At 38.5% G+C, this 13,229-nt stretch overlaps 1 protein-coding gene across 7 annotated transcripts in view; it reads left to right on the top strand.

Annotated features, from left to right (window-relative positions):
* The window catches only part of UBR3 (ubiquitin protein ligase E3 component n-recognin 3), a 121,401-nt gene extending 118,890 nt beyond the window's left edge, over positions 1-2,511 (top strand). For all 7 annotated transcript variants that reach the window (XM_075153141.1, XM_075153135.1, XM_075153136.1 and 4 more), the window contains one exon: positions 54-2,511. In XM_075153141.1, the coding sequence (XP_075009242.1) occupies positions 54-171 (118 nt within the window). In that variant the 3' untranslated portion in view covers positions 172-2,511. The remainder of the gene's footprint in view (positions 1-53) is intronic.
* Positions 2,512-13,229: the final 10,718 nt, after the last annotated feature.

Consider the following 13,229-nt stretch of genomic DNA (forward strand, 5'->3'; position numbering starts at 1 on the left):
AGTTTTTCATTTATTTGGCATATTAACCATTTGTTTTTCTCCCCCCTCTATAGGCGTGGTAAACCTCTCTACATATGCAAGGAAAGATACAAAGTGCTTGAGCAGCAGTGGGTGTCTCATACTTTTGATCATATCAATAAAAGATGGGGGCCACATTATAATGGCTTGTAAATCATCATCATCATCTACACACCATATCATTGCTGTTACCATGAATGAATGCATCTTGACTGACAATAGCTTTAATTGTACGGGAGTTTAGCTCTTTGGCTCGGGGTGGAGCGGGGTATGGGTATAAAAGGGAAATGGAACTTCGTCAACATGTGAAATTTTTGCAAAATTAGCTGCTGTTGCTACTAAATGATGATACAATAATTTGCAATTAAATCCTCAAAATGGTGTGAGCAATCTGATTGCACTCAGTAGTCCATTTTTCTTTTGTTTTTTAAAGCCCATTATTGTTAAGAAGCACAAATTTTACTTACAGTTGTTTAGAGGCTCCAGCGATAGCTGTCAGGTTTTTATTTTTTCTCTGCATGGAGTTGAGTTTTTAGCAATTTTTGCTGAAACAGTGTATATGTCTACTACATCTACTAAATATGTTTGATAAAATTTCTTTGCCTTTTTTGTGTTGGTTTGAGGTTTTTGCTTGATACACGTTTGTAATTAGGATTTGTAAAATGATTGTGAGACTGCATGGTAACAATTGGTCTGAAAGTTGACTCTTTAAAGAGTATTTCACTTATCATGAGAGGTCTATTGAAATATTTCAGGCATTACTGAAAACTTATGCATTCTCAGGAATTTCTTTTTTTTTTCCTCCATAAATAAGTGAACTAGCTGTAAATTGGGTATCTTATTGCTCTTAATGTAATCCAGAACACATATTCTTTCCTTTTTTTTTTTTTTCTTTTCCAGAAAGGAGATTTTTTTTTTCCATATCAATTGAATAAACTGTTAGTGATAACACATACAGAAATGGCTGTATATAGAGAATTTGTATGGTGCCCAACATAGCAGATCCCAGTTACAAGCATTACAACCATAAGCCTGTCTGTCATTTCAAACCAGATGTATGTTTCAGAATGATTAGATTGGAAATGTGTAGGCTATTCTGCAAATCAAACATAATTTTGTACCTTTCCTGTCATTTCAGGAGGTTCTTCTATATTGTATTTGTTTAGAGTAATCACTGTTTTTTCTGCTTGGTTTCCTAAAAAGGAGAAGAAAAAATCAACAGAGATAGCCTAGATGAACAACCAATGCATGTGCAGCCTCATTGGATGAATGCCAAAACAGTTTATGCTTAGAGGGCTAAAAAATTCATGAGAATACGCATGACTGGGCTAAACCCCACAGTGTAAGTAGGTAGGAAAGATCATAGTTGAAATATTGGTATGTAATATATTGCTACTAATGTTTTTCACAAGTGTTGGACATTTGTTGCCTGTTCCATACAGTACTACCAAGCAGTTCCTGGTAGCTTTGACTTTCATAGCTTGTGTGTAAAATAAAATTTATATGTGTAAAATAAAAACATCTTATGATAAAACCACAATTACAATGGAAACAGTTCCCCAGTGAAAGTCATTATCTAGTGAAAAGTGTATAGGGGAAATAAAATGACTGTATAGCAATCAAGGAGAATGGACAGAAGGAAAAATAAGTAAATACAATGAGTTTTTCTGGATACCTGCAATTCAAAAAACCCCCACAATAAAGGATGCTGGTTTTTATACATACATATAAATATATATATATTTCAAAAGTATTACAGTACTTCATGTAAGATTAGAATTACTCTGTTTCACCAACTAAATGGCTATGTCTTTTCCAAAATATTACTTTTTTGATACTGTATTATAAGTTCTGCCTGTAGTATTTTTGCATTGCTCATTATGAATATCAGGCCATTTTGTAAGTGTGGTTAAAGAGCAAAAAGATTCTTTACATCTCCAGCATAAGATTATTACGGGGCTCATGAACTTGAGTAATCTGTAGTTTGAAGCTCCAATGCTCTATTTACAAGAGATAATGTATCCAGAATTTGATTACTGTGTTTTATTTAAAATGGAATGTTCTCTGGTTGTGCATATGGATGTGAAGTAAAACTCTTAGCCTTAACTTTAACATTTGGGTATTTCATAGTGTTTATTTTAGTACTGGTGAATTAGTCACCAGTCAATTTAAAAACAACAACAAAAAAAATCACTTGGTTGAAAAATTGTACTTGAATATCCTTGCATGCTGCTAAACAAGAGTTTTGATTTCCCCCATAACTTTTTTAATCCTACTTTATTAAGCTAACCTTAAAAAATAACAGGTCCAAACTAGAGTGGTGTGTGCGTGTATTACTCAAATGTTCTGGTGTGATATCCTGTATGAATGATCATTTAAGTACAGTACATTACTGTAGGATCTAAATCAATCTTTATAACACATCAGAAGAGTATAAAACTAGGAATACAGTAATCGACATTGTAAGATATGTTAATAAAAGTCTACTGTCAATCTGTGTGTTCGTGAAATTTTTTCTCTCTATCCCAGTCATCCAAAATGTAATTATTATTGAATTCTACCCGGTAGCCAGGCAGTTATTGCATGCATAAGCTTTTGACATTGAAAAGTACTTTGCATAGAGAGTAAATCTGGTATGTTTTTTTCTTTTTGTTACTTACACACAGTCATGTATTTTGTATTAGTAATTTGGATTACTTTATTTTACTCATAACTATACCACTTAAAGTTGTGCTTAATTTTATGCCAGCTATTACAGCGTTGCTGCTGCAAACTGCTAAAATTAAAATGCTGAGTTGAGAAACTGTACTTCTGGGAAAATTGTGCTTGATCTTCGCTGTCAAATCTGTTTCTGGAATAACTATTTCTTCAATTTGATGAATGTATATATTTATGTATTAAATCTTTCCTTTTCTTTTGACCTTTGAGAAATTTGGTGAAACAGTCTTGTTTTGACCTTGACCTTTGGATAATAGTGTCTTCTTTTAGTGGTGGCCTGAAGTTTTCAGTGAATATTTTCATCACCTCTGCAATAGAAATCTTGCATGACTCTCAGCATTTCACAAGCAAATTACATTTTTCCTTTAAAAAGAGGGTCTTTTGCTACAGTATCTAACAAATTTTATTCTTTACTTCAGAATCCCACGAGATCAGTTTGTGCTGTGTGTATAGCTGCCAGAGGAGACACTGAGTTTTGCGCTGATCTTGATTTAGATCTAATTTTCATCTAACCCAGATTCTGGAGCCCTGCTTTTCATTTTCTTTTCTCAGAGGTGGGGGTAATGATGAATGGAGCTTGTCTGAGAATTAGCCTAGATAAGAATGAAGTGCTGTTTGCAAAGAAAGCCACAGGAATGAGCTGACCCAGTGTGTGGAGGTTCACAGCTCTCAGTTATCAACTGCAGGATATGAGGGAGTGCCTGTAACCGGAGGAGGCTGGCTCTGTGTGACAGTGTGGTGTGTGGATTGCTCACTGCAGTCCGTGAGATCCATGCTGCTGGTCTGAAGGCCACGCTACATGGATGCCTCCTGTCGGTAAGGCACAGTGCCCCAAGCACCCACTCTCGTGTTTTCTCAGATGGGCAGTTGTTTGCCTGCAAGTGCTCTTACACTGCAAAGAACCCCAGCTGCTGCGGGTTCAGCCTGGTGACTTAACTTGCCTCTTTTGCCACCATAATGTCCTGTCGCTGCGGTTGTAATCTTGTTGGGTTGTACTGGCTATTAACTCCTGGAAATGGATGTCCTTAAGTAGGAAAAGCATATTCTCAGTGAAGTCAAACTCTTCATGAATTCTTAGCTGTATAAATGGCCATGGTGTCCTAAAAAATTTTAAAAATCCTTTTAATTGACAGGTTTTAATTATTTTTCTTATTCATTGTATCATTTGTACTTTCTTACCACTAATACTATTCAGGAGATTTAATGCCACATGCTTCAAATGTTGTGTTTCTTTGAAATACTACTGAGAAAGCAAAATTGAATCTTGTTAAATAAACAGTTTTAAAAAGCTAATCTTACTACCCTAAAATATGATTTTTGCAATATATGGTTTTGCATGGTACAGGAAAAAGTGAAAAAAAACCCACTCTTTTGAAAAGCATTTTAAATTTAGCTCTGAGTCCCAGTTAAAATGTCTCAAAATGAGCTTTCATGAAAGCACCATTATTTGAAAAGCCATTTCCTGTAATTCTGTCACTTGATGCAGAGCAGACTGGTCTCTTAATTTGTGAAAATGGGAGCTGGTTCCATGGAAACCCCTCACATCATTGAATGATTTACTACCCAATAAACAACTTATTATTCCTTTTGTCTTTATCCCTTTTATGTACCACATGGATGGTAAACCTTTCCATTTCCACCGAGTATGGAAACATATGTTTTAAGGACTGGAACTAAATTTTTTTTTTTCTTCCATTACCTGCTGTCATGGAGCAGGAATTTTCTGGGAGAAAACTGTTTTCCTGTAAAATCAAACTCCCTCAGTCAATTCCTTATGCTGCCCATAACGTCTGTGTTATTTTAGCTACTGGAATTGCTTACATCTCCTGTTGCCTAATAGATTTCCCATTGTAGGACTGCTTTCAACTCATGACTACTAAACTTCTTAACAATTTTGACTGAAAACGATTATGCTGGGCTTATTCCTCGTGGTTGGATGTTTTATTTTTTTAATGTTTCAACAAAAAAAAGCAAGATACCTTTCAGAGATTAAAACTGGAGAAAAACCCCAAATGTATTGTTTGCTTCATTTTAACAATAATTTTTCTAAGTGTTGGGTGTATCTACTGTCTCTATGCTTTGGCCTTAAATGTGGTGACCAAATGTGTATGGGTCCCATATTAAAGTAGAACGGAACTGCATACTGAAGCACTTACCAAAGCAGAACAACATGTTCTTGGGGATTACATGTTAAGTACTGCCAAGTACCTAAAGCAGATAATGAGCCTTTGTCTGTTTTTCAGGTGTCAAGGAATATCCTTTGCACCTGGCTCTTGAAGCCACTAATAGTTTGCTGTGAGAAGTGTTTTCCTTCTGTTTCTTTGAAAAGCTGGGGCTCTCTCCATGTAATGCAGCCACTTTTTTCATGTCTTTGTTGTCTGATTATTGTATATGCAACTACCCTGTTTGTGTAGTATTCCACAACAAAAGAAGCCTAAAACAGCTGGAGAGCCCCCTGCAACGGTATAGCAATACTTTACAAGTAAGATTGCATTCTCTCAAAGCGCTTTATGCAGGGATAGCCAGGGGGCACAGCTTGAAAACTAGTTTGTAGAGTCTGTGGCTGCTTTCTTGCTCTATAGTGCTAGTTATTTTAGATTTGTTATATATCTGCTTTGAAAACCTAAAACTCGCTTCGCATTTTTTCAAGTTACGTCCAGAGGCCCTAAAAGATACTGCCTGTGTTCTAGGACAACTTCCCATTGCTCTTGAGAGAGTTTAGTACAGGGCTGCCATTTTAATCTTGGAGAGCTCTGTAACAAGGTACTTAGTGAGAACCGCTGATGTAAAGTTATGCGTAATATAAACTATAGACTTGCAGGTTTTGTTAAACTAAAATTTTCAGGGCAGCTGAAGGGACTTTAGGTATTGTTTCATTTACATTCTCTAGCTGTCCGCTTTAGCCTGTTGGTTAGCTTGAAAGCTCCTTTAAGACAGGGAACACCTCCTCTTTGGTTCAGTAAGTAAATCAAATAAGTGCTGCTCTATAATGGTAGATCAACTGGTGTTACAGCAATCCAGGTAGTAGGAACTGCCATCATTAAAGAAATATAAACGTGCACACAGGACTTAAGTGACATATGGCCCTTTTATGGTTCATTTTCATGCTTTCTGCATGTTTTCGTGCTTTGCTGCCTCCAACCTCAAATGTCACTCCTTTCCACACAGATATTTCAGCAATAATCAAAATCACCAGGAAATAAAAATTGGTTTGTTTCCCATAGTCAGCTGTGACTCTGGACATAACAATACCTCTTCAATATCTCTACATCATCTTTTTTTTTTTCCTGCCAGAAGCTGCTATGTCAAGAAACAAATATATTCTGAGAGTGAAAGGTGCTTATTGCCTTTCATGAGTCTGTGCTGTATTGTACAATTGATACATTCTAGCAGGTGACTGATGTCATTCAAATAACCTTCAGATACCTGGCTATTCAGAAATGGCTCGTGCTTTCACTTTATCCCTAGTTGGATTGGGTTTTTTTTAGTCACATAACTGATAATAGCAAGATTTCATAAGGAAAATTTCCCTTATACAAGGAAAAGAGTATTTAAGATAAATTAGATGGATGTTATTTTAGCAACACTTATTTCACAGACTGGGATTCTTTCTGTTTAAATTGTGGGCAGAATTAGGGAATATTATTCAGATTATTACATATAAACTTACAATTTTTATCTGTCTGAAGAAACAAGAAATCCAAAACAATCTCAAGCTAAGAGCTGTGCTGCTCTTCTGTGTATTTCCAAGGATGCTGCAATACATGTTTTCACTGAATGCTGCACAGCTGTATTGCATCTGGTCCTCAGAAACGCATGTCAAAAGACATGTTACAACATTGGTGAATACCAACAAGGTAGTTCCCCTTGCAACAATAAATAGAAGAAAGCTCAGGCCATTCGAGTGATTCACCTTTGTAAGTATATGGCAGCAAAGATGGATTTAGAAAACTAAGGGAACTCACTAGCTCTAAGAAGAAAAGCAGCAAATAAAAAACTGTAGTTTTCTCTTACCCAGCATTGCTATTTATTAGAATCATATACAGCATAACTATTGGGAATTTGCATAGGATATTCTTAATGTGAAGTATCTCATTTTACTTTTTTCTTCTGCAGCTTTTAATTTTCTGTACTACAGGGGAAAAAAAATGCTATATGTGGGAAGAGAGAAGGAGAAAGAACTTTGAGAAAGGGAAATTATTATTTGGATAATTTCATCTTCCAAACTTATTAATAACGTCCTGCATACTTACTCAGGCCTAGCACTTGAGTGACATAGGCCACTCAGTGGTTCAGATGTTCATCTATTAAGGGTAAATTCAGAGATTTAAACATAATAATTATGCCAAGTCTGCCCACCAATAATTCTTAATGTAGCCATGAGAGGTTGTAATGGCACTCCCAGTCATATTACTGCTGCCTCTGTGAAGAAAGCTGTACAAAGCAAGACTAAGGATGTCTTGGGAGCATCATGCTCCAGCTCTGCAAAATAAAGGGTAAGTTTATGGTATTTGAGTAACCTGACTTATATGGTGGAAGAGCTATGCATTAGGTACCACTAACTGTGGTACACATCGCTTGCTAGAATCTGTGGATCCTTCTCTTGGCGATCGGTATCTAGAATATACAGCATGTAGGCTCTTCTATATGTATTGTTTGTTGTCGGCTTTTAAGTCCTCTGAGTCACCTTTCGTCTGGAGTTTAGAGCTGGGACTGAATCCAATATAATTCTAACTCACTATAGTTCAGTGATGCTATTTACATTTCAGTGCTATCGCCACATCATGCATTCCATATCCCCCCTTCTGTTTCCAGGCGTCTGCCTGAGGTCTGCAGTTTGTGCTTATGATTTGTAAGGGCTGGACTATGGTTATGTACCTTGCACTTTAGTCTTGGCTAGAACTCTTATATTGTTGAACCGCTTCTCCTGCTCTTTCCCGATGCAAGTGTAATTACTTTTTAATGCTGTGCTGCTACCTACATAGTTTTTGCTGCACTTCTATAGTCCTTATCTGATGACTATGCAGCTGCTGGCTTCCAGTTTAAATAATCTTTGAATATATGCATAAAGCTCCAATATTCTTCTCACTACTTACTTGATTTCAGAGGCAGTGGAATCCATTCTTACATTAACATTGCCGGTATTCCATTTCCCTCATTGCTGAAGAATTTTTTAATGGAGGTTCTCTCTCCTTTTCAGTCCCCTTTGCTGTTTTTTGCTTGGAATCCATGCTGTAAAACTTCTCAGTTGCTTTGCCCTTGCTGTCCTCTGTATTGAGGTAATCAGTTTTGTATTCAAGATTTTTCTTCTACCAATGCAAATGAGGACAAAACTAGATGTCTTGGCTAGAGGAACCATCTTTGTATGCAAGTATGCACAGATGTGTTAAAGCTAGGAGCTGTCGTTTCAGACGTCTGTCTAAATGAAAGCCTAACTGCAGTAAGACCTTGGCTACTAGACCCCTTGGACACAGCTTACTGTATCTGTATCTGCACATGTCCTGCTTTTCCTCTTGGGCAGTGAATGGGACGGGGGGCACTCAGGATGAAATTATGATTTAGAGATGAGAACTCTGAACTGAAGCATTTTGCTTGCTCCAGGACAGAGCTGACAGAGAGAGTCTGGGCTTTGGCTCAGCAGGCTGAGAACTGGCAGCTTTGTTTCCTTCAGGGGCCCTGACCTACCTTCCTGCAGCCTGAGCCCAGATTTGGGACTGGAGATGGGCTCTGGGACTCTCCCAGGGAGCTATTAGAAATGACAGTACACCATGGTCTCTGCACACCTTATCCTTCCGTTTACCTTATTCTTTTGCTCTCAGAAATACAGCAACTCTAATCTTAGGCAGAGATGCAGATGAGGAAAGTAACAGGTAGGATGGGGGATGTTTCCATGTGAACAAAATATGACATGATTTGGAAGAGGAGGCAAGCACTAATGGAGGGAAGTCTTAATGGGAGTTCTTCCTATTAATGAAGCAGAAGGCTAATGAGCTCCTGAAGTAAGAAAGGGACATGTAAAGAACTGGTTGAACCGCAGTTGTTTATGTTGTTTTCTCCAAGATGGTGGCAACCCTTGAACAAGGTGCATTTGCATTTATTTAAAAGCTAAGAAAGGAAAACTGAAGCAGCACCCACCTAACGTGGTAGGACAAGACAATATAACGCAATACGCATTAACTCAGATACTTACAGTTCAGAATGCTGTATCCATATTTGCATAGCCAGAATTTAAAACTGCCTCAAGATTTTCACAGTAGTAGTACGCATTTCAGCAGTGTCCTTAAAGTCTTTAGCAACTGTTTTTTCCCTTCCAGTAAACCTTTTTAGTATTATTACATTAACTTCTGATTCACTAGTGTTTATGATGTGTGTAGATTAATGCAATCATGCATTCTGTTTGTAATCACAAGTCCATCTCTGGGCAAAGAAAAATGCACACAGAGATGAACAGGTATGTAAAAGGCATGAAGTCCTCCTGACTTTTAAAGGGATTTACTGTAGTGAATAATGTTTGTGTATATCCATTTAAATAAGGAGATTTTAAAATTATAAATCAGGGTAAGACAATGCATCTCAACTTTTTAATTACAGAAAGAGTAAGTTCCATTATAATGATATGTTTTATGATTAAAATACTTCCATTTATAATTTGTTGGTTACATGTTTCACTACAAACCAGTACTGTATGTCAATTTAAACATTAACAGATTCACACAAGAAACCAACCTACTTAATGTTCAGCAATTGAATGCTTCCATAGAATACACTGTGGAAAAGCTCATCAGTTAAATACTGTAGACTATTTACTGCCTAAGAAATACTCCATTCTTATTCAATTCTTCAGGCTATAGCATTTTGTAACATTTCATTTAATAATAGCTTTTCACCTTTTGGCACCTAGTCATGGCCATACAAATGACAAATTATTTAATTTTCAAATACAGTCTAAGGAAAGGCTAGGAATGGCTTGATCTCCCACTGAGCTTGCATTAGTGGATACATTGTATAATGGATCAATCATCACTGTATGTGCAATCAGAAATACTACAGCTGTTAAGAGTTGTTCTTTTCTACCCGAGATTTGCAAGCAACAACAAAAAATAATGGCTGCACTTAAATATGGCTTGTTTCGGTTTGGCTTCAAGATAAGCAATGTTCATATAAATTGTAGTTTAGGATTGACAACTCTTCCTATTACTGCAAACAGTAACATTGTCTGACTGCTAACAAAAGCAAACCTTTGAAGTGCAGGTGACAGTAAAGAACATGACTAAAAATAAACCTATTCCTTTAACCTGTATAACATTACAAAAATGGAAGGGTTATGTGATCTGAAATTTATTCCTGCTGAAATGGGCAAGTTAGAATTAAGATAAGGGGTTTTTTTGGTTGTTTCTTTCTTTTGTAATTTTAAATCCTTAGCTGCTTTTTCAAATTCCGTATTATGGTATTTCTGTGATTCATGGATGACTGTATTGGCAAGTTGTGAATTCCAGTTGTACTTACAAAGCCACTGCAACGAAAATTGCTGCACCATGGAAGCCCATTGCCTGTTTGGAAATCCACCACGGGATATGAAGTTTGTAAGTATACTGCTCATGTCACTCCAATACAGTGTAGTTACCCGTCGTGACTGTACCCTGACTGGAAACAGGTATGTTGAACAGCCTGGCAGTGCTTGGAAAAGTGATTCTAGCTGGCCTGCAAGGACCTAATGAAAAATCATCAGCATCAGAACAAAGCAAGCAGGTACAGGAAATAAAAAGTCAAGAGATTGAAATAAAGAAGACTAAGATATAAATGACCTTTTGTAACAGAGCTCACGAAGGTCTAGATTGTATGAGCTGAAATTATTTAGTGATAATCGAGGAAATTTTTATGGTTCAATAATCAACATATGGATCTGGGAGAAATCTGGGAACACGCAGAGCTTCTAGATTCTGATTATCAAAGAATTCTTGAGAATACTGAGGGAAAATGTGCAGAATAGTGCATGTAGATGTTATTTTTGCTTGAATCTAGGTGCTTCTTACACAACTTCATAAAGAACAATGACATCTTAGAACCTTATGCACAACCAATGGGGATGTTTTAAAGTATGTTATAACTTCTGTAAACTGAGGGCGTGTAGGATTAAACATTTGGATCCCCCTTGGACAAGCCTGTTGATTGTCCAACAGGGTCAGCTTGACCACATGTGTGTCTATATTACTATTTGCTGTCTATATTACAATTTCTTGTTACAGTGTCTATTTAATCCTGTATACTACAGGATTTTACAACTGCAGACAACCAGAGAAAATAATGGCTTGTGATGAAGACTCTGTATACTCCAGTGTACAAAAATTCAACAAAACAACAATAGTATGAAATGGAGCACTGCTCAGCAAAACTTCTGGAGACTCTCATATCACCTCAGTTTCTTTCTAATGTTGTCATGGGCTAAATTCAGAGAAAATGCTTAGGGTTTACATCTCCTACTGACCATCTGAATCAAGGTTTGCCTTCAGTTACTTTCAGTTTTGATAAAGGATTATCTCGACGTAATTTACTAGAATGTGGATGCTAGAAAAAAATCTGTGTCTGTAGGACAAAGCACAGAGTTCACTAACCAACAGAAAGGTAAAAAAAATTACTGTGCTTTGGTCAGAATGATGATGATTCACTGTTAGAAACTACTGCCTTGTTAAAACAAAACTGGTACAGCAATAGATAAAGATGGTGCTGGAAGAGTTTTCTGGAGAAATGCCATTGCTCCTCAGTCTTTGAAGTTTGCATCTTAAATAATTATTAAGATACATGGATATATATAAAAAGCCTTCCTCGTCTTTTTTTTTTATTATGAAGATTGCCTACAGACTACTTGTTAGTTAAATATAGATAACAATGATCTAGCACTTTCATATTTGAAGTGATACTGGATGCTGTGGAATGAGTCAGACCTCACTGAAGCTGATGAATACAGCAGTTGCCCTTTATTTGTAACAGATTAAATTAGAAGGCCGATCAGAGCCCAATGGCATGTTTCTGACTACCAAAATAGAGATCTGCTTATCTTATGGATCAGCATGTCTCATTATATGAGACAGATACAATTAAAAACTCTGTAGAAGAAGCAGAGGGTGGTCATGATGAGCTGGCAAAACACTTACAGAGAGATTGCTACAGAAAGCCCAGCGTGACATGCTCACTTGAAAAAAGCATTGGCATACTGAGCAAAGGAACAGCCTCCCATTTGTTTCTCCAAGATTTTTTATAAACAAAGAAAAATGTATCAGAGAAATATCTACCTGAATTTCTTCTCATCAGGCAACCAGAAACAACCTGAAAAATCGTTATGCCTGAGCTCAAATAACGACTAATAGGTACAAAAGGAGAAGCCCAAAGACGGGGGGACTTCTCCACACTTTCTCCCAAAGGGGGAGAAGTGCTTTATAAAGAAATTTCCCTCACCAGGACCCATTTCTCAGAGCACAGATAGAGCTGCACTCGCAATTCATTGTTCTGGATAATGAAGTGAATACACACAGACAAGTGAGGCCTTTAGTAAGTCTCAGCGAAAGCTATTTAGTATCAACCACGCATATATACGCATTAATTTTATTTCTTGCTCCAAACTATTCCTTTAAAAACTCACTAAACATTACTCTTCTTTTACGGTGTTTAACCGACCTTTTCTGAAAGACCACGAGCGCTGCGCTTCGTAGGGACCAGTCCTGGCCGCGCCCGCCCTGAGGTAACCGCGCGCGCGCGCTCCCTGACAGGGCTTAGCGCAGCCTCCGCCTCCAGCAAAACGCGGGGCCGCTTCCGCCGCCTCAGGGCACGGGCCGGTTCGGGGAGAGGAGGGTCCTTCCCCGCCTCGTCAGCTGTGCCTCGTAGCACACCGTGTCGCCCTGCCCCGGCGGGGTGAGGCTCCGCTCCCGCCAGGTCTCCGGCCCTGCGGGGCCGCCCCGCCGCCATGTGGGGCGGGGATCGCGCCTCAAGGGAGAGGGGCTTCGAAATGGCGGTCGCCATTTGCTTTGCAGTCCGCTGGCGCACAGAGTGGGGCAGGGGTTGTCACCTTTCTGAAGGAGTCGGCGCTGGCACGGCTCGTCACCACCGCCGGGAACTTGTCTTTTTCCCGAGACCTAGGGAAATCTGCTCTCAGCCCCGGGGATCGCGGCGGGGAGGGGAGGGAAGGCTACCTCTTGCCCCGCTGACAGGTCGCGGCGCCCGCTGCACTGAGGTGGGGGTCCTGGGCTGCCTGGGGCTCGCTTGTGCAGCGCCGTACAAGTGCTGCTGCTGAGGCTGTGCGGGTACCCTGCCTCTGCAGGTGACGACCAGCTGTACCTATTTTTTCCAAAATCTATAGGTAAGAATACTCAAACAGAAATAAAATCTCCATGGCTAAATGATTAAAAATGACAGAAGATACTACAAGGCAAGAAGTAAGTAGGCGTGACACAGGATTCAGGCACATCGGGACAAAGCCATGAATAACTGAAGAAAAGTCT

This window comes from Calonectris borealis, chromosome 6 (assembly GCF_964195595.1).
Source record: "Calonectris borealis chromosome 6, bCalBor7.hap1.2, whole genome shotgun sequence".
Taxonomy (NCBI): Eukaryota; Metazoa; Chordata; class Aves; order Procellariiformes; family Procellariidae; genus Calonectris; species Calonectris borealis.